This window comes from Coffea arabica, chromosome 2e, assembly GCF_036785885.1.
Source record: "Coffea arabica cultivar ET-39 chromosome 2e, Coffea Arabica ET-39 HiFi, whole genome shotgun sequence".
Classification (NCBI taxonomy): domain Eukaryota; kingdom Viridiplantae; phylum Streptophyta; class Magnoliopsida; order Gentianales; family Rubiaceae; genus Coffea; species Coffea arabica.
This window is the reverse complement of record NC_092313.1, coordinates 24,927,616-24,943,173: the sequence shown is the minus strand read 5'-3', so window position 1 is coordinate 24,943,173 and position 15,558 is coordinate 24,927,616. Positions and strand designations below refer to the sequence as shown.

The 15,558-nt window shown below is 36.1% G+C and overlaps 2 protein-coding genes across 4 annotated transcripts; both read left to right on the top strand.

The window, feature by feature from the left end:
- The first annotated feature begins 868 nt into the window (after positions 1-868).
- Positions 869-6,817, top strand: LOC113732108 (pentatricopeptide repeat-containing protein At1g08070, chloroplastic). Of its 2 annotated transcripts, XM_027257739.2 has the most exons (4): positions 869-3,132; positions 3,423-3,479; positions 3,648-3,733; positions 6,538-6,817. In XM_027257739.2, exon 1 carries the CDS (start codon positions 1,022-1,024, stop codon positions 2,858-2,860), a length of 1,839 nt encoding a protein of 612 aa, XP_027113540.1. In that variant the 5' UTR covers positions 869-1,021; the 3' UTR covers positions 2,861-3,132; positions 3,423-3,479; positions 3,648-3,733; positions 6,538-6,817. The 2 variants fall into 2 exon arrangements, with proteins under 2 accessions (XP_027113540.1, XP_027113539.1); XM_027257738.2 differs by lacking the exon at positions 3,423-3,479.
- Positions 6,818-11,937: 5,120 nt separating this feature from the next.
- LOC113728805 (transcription factor bHLH91) lies at positions 11,938-14,622 on the top strand. Of its 2 annotated transcripts, none has more exons than XM_072080138.1 (5): positions 11,938-12,043; positions 12,358-13,410; positions 13,542-13,949; positions 14,060-14,182; positions 14,283-14,622. In XM_072080138.1, exons 2-4 carry the CDS (start codon positions 12,448-12,450, stop codon positions 14,159-14,161), a joined length of 1,473 nt encoding a protein of 490 aa, XP_071936239.1. In that variant the 5' UTR covers positions 11,938-12,043; positions 12,358-12,447; the 3' UTR covers positions 14,162-14,182; positions 14,283-14,622. The 2 variants fall into 2 exon arrangements, with proteins under 2 accessions (XP_071936239.1, XP_027108968.2); XM_027253167.2 differs by having other exon boundaries at positions 14,060-14,187.
- Positions 14,623-15,558: the final 936 nt, after the last annotated feature.

Sequence of the window (15,558 nt, the reverse complement as noted above, 5' to 3'; positions counted from 1 at the left end):
GACTAATTTAGCCTAAAATTGAATTGCTTGACCCAATTCTATTTGATTGGGAAAGTTGTAATAGCATAAGGATGGGATTGGTTCAATTAAACTTTCAAGGGGGCAATGTAAAGAAAAGGCTTCTTTTTTAAAAAAAAAAAAAAAATTTTTCTTTAGGAAGTTTATTGGAATTAACCCTACATATTACTTTCTCATTTCAAAGTGATATTGACCTAATCAAGTTACAATTTTTTTTCTAGCCATGAGAATATAAAAGAAGTGCTATTTTTCTTATTTAGACATAGTGATCTTTTTTTTTTATTTATTGTATTGTTTTTGGTTGTCTAGAAAGGTGATTCATTCATAGACAACTTGTTCATCTGCTAACAAAATGAGAAAATATTTAAATGAAATTATCAACCCAACCACACCATTGATGCTAAAAAACTTTTAGGTTGTTTCGTGATCATTGTTTTTTTTTTTTCCGTCCTTTTTTTAATTGTGTTTTTGTTGTTTATTCTTTTTTTCTCAGTCTTGTTAAAGAAAAGTGACAAGTGCTTCTTATGCTGATGTTTTTGTAACTTAGTACTATGGGCTTTTATACAGTTCTATGCATATTTTACTCTTTTCATTTTAAAATTATCTCTTTCTTTTGAAGCAAAGCAAATAATTAAAAAAATTATAATATAACATCAGTAGTCTAAATTATCAATTTTTTTGTATCAAAAGGAGGAATAAGATTTAAAAAGCGAGGAGGGTTGAGGCTATCAATTGTTGATTATTATGACATACAAAAACCTTTTCCAAAAAAAAAAAAAAAAGTACAAAAACCCAGACTTAAACTAGCAAACCGAAAACCATACTAATAAAAAACCGTGAAATAAAAGTATAGGAGGCAAAGATGCAAATATTTTCATTAGACTATTACTTTGGTCCACTTTCCCGCCAGTAGTCATACCGTTAAAACAGTTAATTCGGGCTCTTGAAACTTATCCAATTTCCAGCCGTTCATCTCCAACATCCATCAAAATTCGCAACCACCATGGTAACCTGTTCTTCATCGTTCTCACCACACCATTTGATTAACTCCCGAGATTTTCCGTTCAAATGCCTGAAGGATTTCTCATTCCTCCACTCATGCAAATCCATAAAAGAACTTAAGCAAATCCATGCTTTGATCGTGAAAACAAGCCCATCAATTGAAATACAACAGCTACTATACTCCAAGATGCTACCTTTATGTGCTTGCTTTACCCCCTTTACTGATCTCAGCTACATCCACTCCCTGTTTGCTCAATTGTCTGACCCAGATATCAATCTCTATAACACCGTTATTCGATGTTTTTCCGGTTCCAAGAACAAGGAAACTTGTATAGTTGTGCTGTTATTTTATCTTGAGCTGATGAAAAATGGATTAGTTGCTGATAGCTATACATACCCTTTTGTTTTGAGAGCGTGTGCGCAGTTAAATGCCTTGAGCGAAGGGGAAATGATTCATGCCCATCTGGTGAAAACGGGGTTTTTCTTAGATTTGTATGTTGTAAACACGTTGATGCGTTTATATGGTGCTTGTGGAGTTGTTGACGGTGTTAGGAAGGTGTTTGATGGAAGTCCTGAGCGGGACTTGGTGTCTTGGACTACGTTGATTCAAGGGTATGTGGACAATGGGCACTGGAGAGAAGGAATAGACATGTTTTTTGACATGTGTGAATCAGGACAAAGAGCTGATGAGAAGATGATGGTTGTTGTAATCTCTGCATGTGCTAAATTAGGGGATTTTAGTCTTGGTAAGAAGTTACATGAGTATGTAGTCCACAACAACGTGAATTTTGATGTATTTGTTGGGAATGCATTGGTGGATATGTATCTTAAATGTGGCGATGCTGAATCTGCTTGTAGAGTTTTCAAAGAGATGCCAGCGACAAATGTTGTTTCTTGGAATTCTCTGATATCTGGACTAGCTCAGAAAGGAGATTTTGATGGAGCTATGAATTTGTTCAGGGAAATGCAGGTTAATAGTATTAAGCCAGATGCGACGACTTTAATTGCTGTCCTTAACTCCTGTGCTAATTTAGGTGTACTTGACTTGGGGAAGTGGGTTCATTCCTATTTGGATAGAAGCCAAATTAAGGCAGATGGGTTTCTGGGGAATGCTCTTGTAGATATGTATGCAAAGTGCGGAAGCATAGTAGACGCTCTAGGAGTTTTTGAACGCATGGAGCATAGAGATGTGTTTACATATACTTCTGTAATTCTTGGGTTGGCTTTGCATGGGGAAGGAGAGGTGGCACTTAAACTTTTCACCAAGATGCTTGAAGTGGGCATTCATCCTAATGAAGTGACTTTTGTTGGGGTACTGGCGGCATGTACTCATGCAGGGCTTGTGGAAGAAGGGCAGAAGTATTTCACTGACATGTCCAAAGTGCACAAAATTGAACCTCAAACAGAGCACTATGGGTGTATGGTTGACCTTTTTGGAAGAGCTGGGCTTCTCTCCGAGGCTATGGATTTTATCGAAAATATGCCCCTGGAGCCTGATGCCTTTATTTGGGCAACTTTACTGGGAGCTTGCAGGTTACATGAAAAACTTGAATTTGCTGAAAGCATAATGGAACACCTTGCTCGCATAGAGCCTGAGAAAGATGGTGGGTATGTTCTTATGTCAAACATGTACGCCTCAGCGAATAAATGGAGCAAAGCATTGCAGTTGAGAAAAGCAATGAAAAAGAGAAAATTGAAGAAAACTCCAGGATGCAGCTGCATTGAATTGGATGGAATAGTTTATGAATTTCGGAGTGGTGATACAGCACACCCTAAAACTGAAGGCAGATATGCAGTGCTTAATAAGATATCATTTCAGTTGTATGATGCTATCTACTGATGAATGATATCTATGTAAATAGTGGAAACGGATAGAAGAAACACATATTTCCTCACTTATCTATGTAAACAAGAGACTGTAATTGCATAGCAGAGCTTGCTGTTGCTGCAACTCATTGAAAAAATTTCCTCGTCACACTTATCTAAGAGATTCTACTCTGCAGAAGTAAGCCAAATGAAAACAAGTCTGTTATCCATTTGTAGCCCTGTCAGTCAACAGTGCCAAGTAATCTTGGGCCATCCATGGTACTTTTAGCTCAATGCACTCTACAGGTTAGCCATTTTGATAGCGTTTCAGATACTTATCTTGCATAGCTTTGTACTGTATTAAAACAGATTCAAATCAGTTGGAAATGCTAATGAAATTGAGTTAAAAAATGCAATCATTACTTGTATGCAAGCACCATAACGTTGTGCACCAGATATGAGTTCCATGTTGAATATTTCATTTTGAATTGCTGTATATATGATTTACTGCCGATTGAGTTACGTAGCCTGTTATAAGAATCGGGCAATTTTGTTGTCTTCCTTCCCTCTGAAGGGAGCTTCCTGAAATTATACAGGACGCTTGAGAAGCAAAATACTTGTGAAACATGTAACAGCAAGAGATGTCAAGAGAGGTATTACTTCATAGTGATACTGTACCTATCGATGATAAGAGGCATAGTAGTTCATACCCTCCGGATGTTATTCCTAGTGAATAAAGCAAATTCAGATACTATAGCATTTTAAAATATCTTGATGGTATTATTTTGATGTAGTAGAGTTTTCATTTTTTTCCATTGCAGGCTGGGGAGATTAGAACTCGACTTTTTCTCTGTTTCTCTCCAAGACTCTCATCTGGCCCTAGCTTGTTAGCTCCATGTTACCACTGGTAAGAAAGTAAACCATATCCTTTACCTCTCTTAAATTCAAGAAGTGCAAATTTCACCAAATACTTGACCCCTACACCCCAAACCAAAAGAAGAATTGTACTATGTGACAAAGTATATATGGGTTTTGAATTTTTTTTTTGGGCTAAAAAAAATTCTCTACGTTCATTTTTGATAGTTGAAGTTGAAAATGAACAATAATCCTTGACAGATGTTTCCCTTGGTAGAGTTTTATTTGTTTGTTTATTTTTAATTATTATTATTATTATTATTATTGACTTGTTAAGCAAATGAATAAACACTTTTACAAGTGTAAATGGAATATATCAAATTTCTTAACCATTATGTTGCAATAGGTTCCGAAATTGACTTTCCTTCTGTCAACTTACGATTTACTTTCATTTAAACTTTATAGTCCTTGAACAAAATTGTGAGTGACATACAAAATTTGTCTTATTCTCTGTTACACCTACCTATTTGGTACAGTGTTTGATTCATAGGCAAATATCAGTTGAGATTAATATATGTTGACACACTTTTCATAAAATTAACTGATAGACAATATTGAGTTAGAGTTTATTCATTAGTGTGAAAGGTTTAACTAGTAGCTAAGTTCATTCTATTAGGTGTACCATGCATAAATATGATATGTCATTTAATGAACTTATAAGCAATTATGTTATCTGAAATGACCAAATAGCCTCTTGAGACATTCATTAAGCTCTGGCTTCAACATGGGTGTATTTGGTTCTCTGCAGATACAGGATGGTATGATGCGAGTGCAATAATCTTTGTTGGGATTCTGGGCTGTTCTATTTGCGTTCCCATTATTTTAGCCACAAAAAAAATAGTAAATTTATTTAGTGTTATCTACTCCTTTTTGTGTCAGATGCAATATTTTGCTTAATATGTTGCAAAATAAAAATACAAATGAACTACTTGTGTTGAATTCTTGGTTAGAGTTGCTTGGAATCAAGATGTTACTTTTCCAAAGAGAATTATATATAATTATTAGTTTTTTGTGATTTTTAATTCATTTAAGATGTAGGTTTTTCATTCATCACGTGACAGGTGATGCTCTATATCTGCAATGGATGTTAGTCATCTTGTTATATGGTGAAAGAGAATTTCACAAACCAAAAAAGGTCATCATGGAACAGGAATTAGAGCTTCAATATGATTTGACGTACTTGTTTCAAGAACTATATTTTGATCTCTTTGCAAGTTTTATATCTCTTCTGTAAAATTCTTGGAAATGCCTGTTGCATATGGTCATGATGTGTGTATTTGGGATTCTTATCTATGGATTCTTTATGAGCCCAATAAGTACCAAACTCCTTAAGACTTATCCATACTCAAAGTACTCAGATATGTGGCATTTTTCCAGGTTATCAGTATGCAATAGTTTCTTCTAAAACATAGACATAAGAAAGAGAGAGAAACAGACTGTTAGTTTGTTCCCTAGAAACGGTCGAGTTTGATGCCCCCAAACTTAATATGCTGATGAGTTGAGCTACTTTTCCGACAAGTCCATTTCAAATCAACTGACGTGCTTGCTTTCAATTCTTAGCTCTTGGGAAACCAATTATTAATAATTCCCTGAACTACCTTAGATCTGGCCAGCTCAGAGATAGACATTGATTATTGAACTTAACATCAAGAAGTTAGATTGGAAAGCACGTCAAATAATGCCCTTATCTTTCGGAACTATACTTTTGTAAAAGAACCAAAGAGTCATCTTTAATTTAGTAGAATTGTTGTTTTGTTTTCCAACTCAGAAATATATTGAGCTCCTTAACCTCTGAGCCAAGGAATCAGAGGATCATCACAAATTTTAGTTTAAAGACTTGGAAAGTCTGGTTTTCCTGGACCAACACAGAATGCTAGCTTGGAAAAGGAATGCCACTGCCCATATTTCCATATCAGTGTTATCAAATTGCTTTGACCTTGACTAATTTAGAAAAAAAAAATTCTTGTTCATCTTTGGTAATTGCTTTTCTGGCATTTTGTACCCAAAAAAAAGTTGCTTTTCTGGCATTCAATCTTCCTGTTTTTTCATGAAGCAGATGTCCTCATCAACATGGTCATAAGCAGTTCTGTACATTAAAGTTAATGCAGAAGCAAATTATCAAGTTAACTGAAAGATTTTGAGCAGCAGCTTAGATGATTTTTTATTATTCTTTTTGAATTTTACCTTCACTTAAAGAGCTTCCTTTCTATCCATGGGATGGTAAGATGGACTGGTGCTTATCTTCTGACACTCTTAGCTTATCAGAATGATAATAGGTGAATCTTAAACTCTTTATCTATTTTTTAGAAACACATTATGCAGATATATGCAAACCAGATGCATACGTATATGTGTTTTATATTCTCTCTCTCTTCCCCCTCCCCTTCTGTCTGAGCAAGTGTGCCAGCTTGTTAATGTTCATGCATCTGTTTAGGAAAGCCAGCAACCACCCTTTGGTATCTCCACTTAATTATTGAGAAGCATGTTTTACATTTCCCAACCTCTATAAGAAAAAATCGATACAAGCAGTGAAAAGAGCATGAGAGAGAGAGAGAGAGAGAGAGGCTTGGAGGGCAGTGCACAATTTTTAACTACTATATTTAGGATTTGGAATTCCTGCAAATTTGACTAGTGCATGACATGGCTCATTTTAAATGGGTGCTTGATAAGTGATCCTTTATTTGTCACATAAATGAATACATGCTTGGGTCTCAATATAACATAGTTTGTTCTGAATCGTGACTTGTAAGATCATCATTGAAATAAGAAGTTTTGTCTGATTGAAACCATTGTTAGGTTTGTTGAAGAAGCAACATATAAGAAGTCTCGAAGCAAGTTCATTCTCTCTGTGGAGGAGTAACCTTGGCAGCTATTGCTGTGGACAGAACTAAAAAGGATTTATCCTGTACAATCTTGAGAGACAAAATGGGATATACTTGAATCTAATGCAGCCATTTCACCTTCAAATCTACTTGCACATTTCTGTTTTGTGCCTTGTAATTCCTTTTTCTTTTATGTGATTCTCAGTCTTCTATATCGAAAATTGATGATAGCAGGCAGTTATTCCTTTCGGGCATATCTTCTTTTTTTTTTTTTTTTAATTAATCATATCCTTTCTTATTGGACTAAATTTTAGGTTGCACAACATATAAAGGTAGTGCTGGAGATTCTGCTTCAAAGGATCTTTTCCAGCTTCTCACCACCTCCTCATTGAGGAGAAAGCTAACCGCATCCTACTCCGGTGGCTTGTCTTTTGTCATTCCTTTCGTAAGACAATTTTGAAAGTAAGCAATACTTGCTGCACATGCATTTATTAATCTCTTCACTTGAGATGCTTAGCAGTTACCTGAAATCATAGCTGTGGCAGAGTCATAGTCTGTCCATGATTTATCATTGATTCTCTTGATACACTGTGGGTGGTTTTCTCCTTTAGTTTGCTTAATAATATTGCCTGATTTTCTTGACCCTGTTTTACTACACTTCAGGCAAGTGATTAACACGCATATCTCTGGTGGTTAATGGCATTTGATGATCATAACAATTGTGTGCAACCGCATTTCACTGTCTAATGATTAACTTGGTAACTCCAGCTTAGCAAAAAGATTAGAAAAAGAATCACAGATCATCCGGATGCCATTAGGTTCTTATAGCTAACAATATGGACATTCCAATGAGTAAAAATTTCTGATGCCAAAGACAATAATATTGTGATACTTTTGTTTGCAAGTTGGGTACTGATACAGTTGTTTGATATTGCCGGGAATTGCATTCATTTTTACTGAACCTTTTAAACTCATCTAGGAATTAATCGTACAAGTTCGTAAACAATGTAGTGTGAAAGATTTCCTTTAAGCAACTTATTAAAGATTAAACCAGTCTGCTCATACTGCAAGTGAGAAGTCTCGGGTTCGAATCTTCCCATTTATACTATCAAAAAAAAAAAAATTTACTCATACTGTGGGGATTGTTTGGAAAGAATAAGACATTAGAACATTAACGTGAAACAGGGCTAACTAATAGGAAAATCAGCTATGCTTTAGGCACATCAACTTTCCATGACCTGATTTTCTATTCAGCCCCTAAATAATTGCTTTGACCACCGTACATATCACCTACAAAATATATGTTGGGATGTCTATATTTTGTTTGTATTAGAAGATAAATAAAAGGCTATGTTTGTTTCTTTTATAAAGAAAAAAAAAGAGAGAGGATGATATTACTTCTGAGATTCTCCGTTATATTAGAGAGAATATCTCTCCATTAAACTCCAATAAAATTAATTTAAAAATTATTTTAGAGAATTGACACCATCCATAATATATTTTTATCACTTATATTAGTAATACATAAAATTTCTCGTGTTAAATTGATTAAGTTTTACCCTCTGATTAATCATTACAAATTTTGTTACAATTTTACCTGACACACAGTACACCAAAGAGCATCTATGACATAAATTTCTTTCGTTTTTTTTTTTATTTTTTGAAGCGACATAAAACTCATCAGTATTGTATACGCTAACTCTTCTTACCATTTGATTTATCTAAACCTTGTCAAAATTATGCACTAATGTAAACTGTTAGTTGGAGGCTGCTTATGTTAGTTGGGAAGTCCGGTTTGCATGGAGGAATTCACTGGCGGGAGTGGGACCCACGCTTCAACTGTAAATTGGATTGCTGAATAGTACTAAGCTGCAGCACCAATTAGCAATTCTCGACTCAACCGATTTAACAACAACGTTGTTGTGGAAACCTGAGGGCTGTATTAGCGGACGATTTATGAGAATTCTTGTAAGCGGTCTATAGATTTGAAAATGCAATCTGACCCATGATGATTATAGGAGTCGAAATCATTTAAACTTTTTTCTACCAAAAAAAATGTTGTGAAATATTTACAAATTGTATGAATGCAGATGCCAATTGGCAGCACCCAGAATATTTCTTTTTTTGATAAAATATTGAAATTTCATTAACTTTCTAAAAATTTGTCATTAGAAATTGCACAATAATGTTCGGAGGATCTCTCCTTCAAAAGACACGATCACATATGAATTTTTGCATTCTTAACTAGCTGAGCGACTTTATTATGATTGCCACTCATCCATGAAATACTAAATAATTGAACCACCAGTCTTTGGGTTGGTGGCCGCCACTAAGCCATTTAAGGCTTGGTAAGGGTGGGAGGCAAGGGTTTATATTAAGTGGCTTCTTAAAAAATCCAAACGGATGATGTATCCGTACGGTCCGGTGGTGGTTCAGTCCCCACCGACCCTCTTAGATCCAGTTGGGTCTCTCCCTTAGATTAAGATAGTGTATGATGCTATAAATAAAAAGCGATGATTGACAAAAAAAAAATACTAAATAATTGAGAACAGTAGGAGAAACTTAACTAATTAGACGTAGAACCCACAATATGGAATGCAATGTACAGTTGTGTTATAGAAACGCGCTGAAGTTGTTGTAAAACTAACAAATCGAAAGAGGCAGCCAAGCTTGGCCCTACGAGATCCGTCCCCCGCTGGGACACACTTGTCATCTGGAAGTTGTTCCCCAATCCTCTGAAATTCTTGTCTAATAAATCAAAGAAACCATCAACATTTTAGTGCACAATTTATGTCAACCAATCCCTATTCCCTATACAAAAAGAATAAAAAATAAAATAAAGAAACTATATTCTAAGAAGAGGTTACAAATTAATCCTCAATTTTCATTTCAAATACGCACTCTGTTTATAAATTTCAATACTAATACTAAATGATCGATCTTAATGTTACTTGCCACTAACATGTCAAACGTACAGTTTTAAAATAAAAGGGTGTAGATTTAATCCCTTCCAACATAGAAGTTAAGACTTGAAAGTAAAATAACACTAACGTTAAAAAAAGTAGCACCTACTTCCAACATAGAAGTGAAGGCTTGGAAGTAGGTGCTCTCTTTGTTAACGATAGTGTTATTTTATTTTTTATTTTAAATGTAAATGAGGGATTTTGAAATGTTATTCTATTTTATTTGTATGTAAAGTTGTAATGTCAACTGTTTTATAAAAAGTTGGATATTTTTTTATTATAATGCTCATAAACGCATCAAATGAGATTAATTAAAATGGCTGCCTAATTTGAAGCTATTATGTGTTTCTATAAACTTGCAATCAAAATGAGAAAGCATGAGAGTACCATAGAGATGGGTTGTCTGCTGTATTACAATTAGGGATGGCAATGGGTGCGGATACCCCCGCGGGGGGCTCTCGGGGCGGGGGTTGGGGCGGGGGGTGGGGCGGGGGTGGGGGGGAATTATTTCCCCCCGCTTAGAAACGGGGCGGGGGGTGGGGGAGTATACCCCCGCCCCATCCCCCGCCCCGCCACCCGCAAAACAAAAAAAATATATATATATATATAATATGTAAGTTAATTAGTTATAAACTTATGATAATGATATTATTAGTTAGATGTATTATATAATGTATATTAGTTTATGTAATATAATTGATATTATCAATTATATGAATAATTATGCATGGCTACTAATAGAATTTATTAATTAGTTATACTAAATTTACTAATACATTTATACTAAATTTCAAATTACACTTAATAGAATAACACTTTTTTCTCAAAAAAAAAAAGCACAAACACAATAAAGAATTAGTGATTGCATTTGTACTAAAAGTGAAAACTTGACTATTTTAGTTATATTTATTTCATCGTATTGGATTGTATTCAAATAACTTCTGTTTGATTGTTTTTATGAGTTTCGATTGTAAAATTACAATGAATAATAATTTGGTGATATGTTGATAGTTTAGTACTTGATTCTTTATTAAAATTTAATTATAATAAAATTATATAATAAAATTTTATTAACCCCGTGGGTGCCCCCTTGGGGGAAGCGAAGCGGGGCGGGGCGGGGGGAGTAGGAAACGGGGGACGGGGCGGGGGACAGGGGGAACTAATAGGCAACGGGGCGGGGGGCGGGGGAGGGCGTTGCCATCCCTAATTACAATCGCAGCATGTGTTCAATGGCTTTGATTGACTGAATGTGCTCTCTTTAATTTGGACCGTCCATTTAAAAATTTAATGGATAATCTCAATTGAACTGAGCTGATTCGACTAATCTAGACCGTTCAACGCAAGGCTGGTTGCTCCTGCAATCACTCAATTTAGAGTATTTTACACTTCTACTCCACAAATTAATAAAAACAGTTTTTCTAGCATTATTTGTCTTTGTCAATGTTCATTGTACGCTCCTCAGATCTTTGAAAGAACTGATACGGATAACTTATGATGTGTCTATTTAAGTATCACTTTTAATCACAACAAACATGTCCAATTTCATCTTAAGGCACCATTTGGATTGAAGGAAAGGAAAGAAAAGGAAAGGATAGGATTCTGTGAGAGAAAAAGAAAGGAGAGAGAGAAAGAGAGGAAATCGTCCGTCCATCTAATTTGGAATATGGAAGGAAAAGAAAGGAAACTGAGAAAATTAGAGTCCACTCATCTTGTTTGGAATATGGAATGAAAGAAAAGAAAACTATCACGCATTAGTTATATTTTTATTCACAATTTAAAAGTCTAATTTGTAAATATGTGATTTTTAAGAAATTTTAAAATTTTCATTAATTTTGATGTCCTTTCTATCCATTTTCATCCACTTTTAAACGGAAAGTAGACAAATAAAAAATAATTAGATCTCATCTCTTCCTTTCCCTCCATATCTTTTCCTTTTCGCCTCAAAAATCAATGGAAATATCAAAAATCTCATCAATTCCCTCAAAACAAACAGTGCCTCTAAGAGGGAACACACACACCCCCCCTCTCTCCCCAACAAAAAAAAAAAGAAGAAAGCCCTTCTTGGGATCACCTTCCCCATCATTACCCTTTTTGAAAAAAGTACTAACAAAATTGAAATTGATTTTCAAAAAATAAATTGATCACACATTTTCTTTTCTTTCAAAATAAAAGCACTAAAGGCAAAAATGGAGAGAGCAAAGGCCAGTCAGCGCAAATCATACACCAGTTCAGAGGCAATCAGAATACGGAGATCATGAGTAGGCCCTACACGCCATAGAGAATCTCAGTAACAAACTTCCCCAAATTGGAAACCAAAATGCACAGAAAGCCAACATCAAATAAAAAAGAAAACTGAAAATGTTTTGTTGTAGTACTACAACAAATGCTATATCATCAACTTCCAGCTCCCCTAACCCAAACCAAACCAACCTTCCCTCTTTTATTTCCTAATCCTAGGTGCTCAAAACTCTTCTGCCCCTCTTAACTCTCCATCAGTGAATCTTCAAAAACAACAAGGTATTCATCATTTCCATGACCTGATTATCTCTCAATTCCTGTTGTTTTCTCCTCATTTGATTGTTCATTTATCCTATGGCCAAGCCATGCATTCTTGAATCTTGACAGTTCTATTTCTAGGACCACCCAAAATAAAAAAGCAATATTTTTCTGGCTAAAAAGCCTGCAGGGCTAGTGGTCCTAGTTTACATAAAACTTCAAGGGTTCTGCACTTTTCTGCAGATTTGTTTCTTTCTTCTACTCATACTCTCAGTTGGGATTAATTTTGACAGTACTATGTTCTTACACTTTTTTCCTTTGTTTTTATCTGCCAGGTTTGCAGACAAAAAAGCCCAAAAAGTAGGAGACAAATAAACATAACTTTCAGTACTAGTACTATCTTCTAACTTCTTGATCCCACAAAGATGCTCGTAGAAAGTGCTTGTTTTGATCCTCATCCTATGCAAGGAGGGGGGCTGGTTGGGGATGGTTTTTCACAAACCCATGTCCCAAATTGCAGCCCTAGCTTTTCCATGGAGGATCATCCCTACCACCAACGAAATGCCTCCCAGCCACAACAGCAAGTAGTTTCTGCCGCGGCCTCAGCCGCAGGCATGGAGATGGAGCTTCAGCAGCAACTCAATATTGATATGGAACACACTAACTTGCAAGACATGGTTCATGAGTCTAACCGCAACCAGATTTTATCATCTTGTGATCCATCAAACTGGGAAGATGTGAATTTTATCTATCACCACCAACAACTACAAGATCATCACCACCAGCACCACCAGCACATGCAACAAGTTGATATGCAAAACATTCAGCATCATCACTTCAGTATGCCATTGCCTGACACCCCATATCCTCCAACTCCTGATCTCCTTAACATGCTACCTTTACCAAGATGTTCACCTTCCGCTTTGCTAGTACCAAATACATCGATCTCTTTTGCAAACTCGTCAGCCCAAAAACCTTCAAATTTTTTAAGTTCATTAGGCCTTCTCGGGGACCTTTCCGGGACCGACGGCGTGACAACGCCCTCACCTGTTGTTTATGACCCTTTATTGCCTGTGAATCTTCCCCCACAGCCCCCTTTGTTGAGGGAGTTGATTCACTCTTTCCCACATGGCTATAACTTGGGAGGTTCAAGGAATGATTCCTTGTTTACTGGTGTAGATGATAGAGAGGCCAGTGGCTGTTTGTTCCAAGATGGAGATGGTAGGAGTTATGAAAATGGGGTTTTTGAGTTCACTGCGGATGTGAAGTGTTTAGGTAAAGGTAGAGATGGTAAGGGTAGAAAGCATTTTACTACTGAAAGGCAAAGGAGGGTGCAAATTAATGACAAGTACCAAGCTTTAAGGAGTTTGGTTCCCAATCCCAGTAAGGTAATGATTGAAACTTTTCAGGTTGTTAATTGAATGTTAAATTTGTTTACCAGATTTAGTTGTCAAGAGTTCCTATCTATCTATGCACACATCTGTATCAGCTTTTCTGATGTTTTATGTCTCCATCCCAGAATGATAGAGCCTCAGTTGTGGGAGATGCAATTGGATATATCAATGAGCTCAAGAGGACGGTGGCTGAACTCAAAATTCTGGTGGAGAAGAAGAGATGCAGCAGAGATAGAATTAAAAGGCATAAAGTAGAAGATGGTGCAGAAGGGGCTGCTGTCAAGACTGAGGATGATCTTGATCAGCCCTACGATGGATCATCACTGCGGAGTTCATGGCTTCATAGGAAGTCCAAGTCTAGAGAAGTTGATGTGCGCATCATTGATGACGAAGTCACGGTAAAACTTGTTCAGCAGAAGAGAATCAACTGCCTTCTGTTTGTATCGAAAGTCCTTGACGAACTTCAGTTGGATCTTCACCATGTTGCTGGTGGGCTAATTGGAGATTACTACAGCTTTTTGTTCAATTCTAAGGTCATGATAACTCATTTTCATAATTAATAAGCACACTTAATTTCCTGAAACTGTTTTACCTTGTGATTTTGGAAATATGACAAAGTCATGGTTTAATTTGAATCTGGCAGATTTCTGAAGGTTCCACCGTTTATGCACATGCCATAGCAAACAAGCTCATTGAGGTTGTGGACAAACAATATGCAGCTGTTCAACCAACCAGCAGCTATTAAACGATTAAAGAATTTTCGGATGTGATGTACTATTTCTGGTTCATATTTTCAAGTTTGTAGCTCAAAATTCTTGAGCTAGCCTCAGGGTTAGTCTAATTATCTAGTCTGCAATTTTCTGCAGTCTTGGAGGGCTTGAACTGATGATAAAAGGTGCTTCCTTGAAGATGCAAGGTACAAGGCTGGTTGAAGGTTGTTTTTTCTCCTTGGTCCTGAGCAAGATGCAGAGCCTTATTTCACTCTTCTAATTGACTGTGTGTTTGGTATTTCGTGCATCTATGGTCTATGATGTAAGTTTGAAGTTTAACTTATTGGAACAAAACATTACTTGAAAAAGGAAAACCGTTTTCCGGACTTCATTGTGGAGCTAATCTGTAGTCTGTCAGCATTTCTGTCTACTCCTGTCTCAAGATGATTTTACAATAGCACTACAATTTGAGGCCTGCACACTGAGTTAAAGAGTATTATTATCTCATCTTGACTCCTCCTGTCCAACAATGTGCTGAGCAATTCAATCTACAACTTTGTCTTGAAGTAACGGATAGCTTTCTTGATCATCAGTAGTGTAGTATTAGTTCCTTTGCAAATTGGCTGATTGAAAAACTTGAAACTTAAAAAGTCGGCCTCCTTCGAATTCATGAGCTGATGTTTATGTCCAAATTTTGCAAAGAAGCACATTTTTTTTTTTTGCTATTTACTTAATTTTTCAACTCATTGCAGATTAAGTGTACTATAAAATATAAACTGCAAAGCTTGATTCCAATCAGTGAATGTTAACTTTCCAATACTGCATTTCCAAGAAAGCAAATAACTGGTCAAACTTTCAGTTGTAGTCTTTCCCCTTTAGGTTAGGCACCGGTGCATAAAGTATTACCTGCACTAGGAGATGTTGAGAATAGATAGACCCTTTTTGTTTTGATTTGCAGCCTCATGATTGTACTAGACTGCTAATTTCATTTGCCACCCAAAACCCTCTCCAAAACGAAGCCCCCAAAGAAAAGAAATAGCTGTCACGCACGAAATATCAGCAACTGTTGGAAATTCACAAGACCAAGAAAAAGAAAAACAAAGTCAGCAAAGGCAATTTCATTATTTGCATGGCAGGGATTTGGATGTACAGTCTCGTTGGGACAATAGGCTTTATCCTTGAAAATGAAAACCTGAACAAAGTTCTCTCAAATTGATCATCAACTGCTTCTTCTGGTGTCGCACTGCCTGACTTATTAGTCTTCATGCTGCTCATGATCATCATGGTGGCAACTTAATGTTGGTGATCATCACAAGGCTTCACGTTGCTTCTTCTTCACGGAAAACATAGAGATTTTTTTGATAGAAAATTCCTTTCCAAACAATGCCTTAATGTTGCAAAATCTTTTCCTATAAAATCATGGAAGAAAAGG

What these genes read in the sequence shown, in the direction of transcription:
- LOC113732108 (XM_027257738.2), top strand. Translation starts at nt 1,022, where the DNA reads ATGGTAACCTGTTCTTCATCGTTCTCACCACACCATTTGATTAACTCC.
- LOC113728805 (XM_072080138.1), top strand. Translation starts at nt 12,448, where the DNA reads ATGCTCGTAGAAAGTGCTTGTTTTGATCCTCATCCTATGCAAGGAGGG. An exon ending in TGGTTCCCAATCCCAGTAAG is followed by an intron (nt 13,411 to 13,541) that starts GTAATGATTGAA and finishes TCTCCATCCCAG; the next exon opens with AATGATAGAGCCTCAGTTGT. An exon ending in GCTTTTTGTTCAATTCTAAG is followed by an intron (nt 13,950 to 14,059) that starts GTCATGATAACT and finishes TGAATCTGGCAG; the next exon opens with ATTTCTGAAGGTTCCACCGT.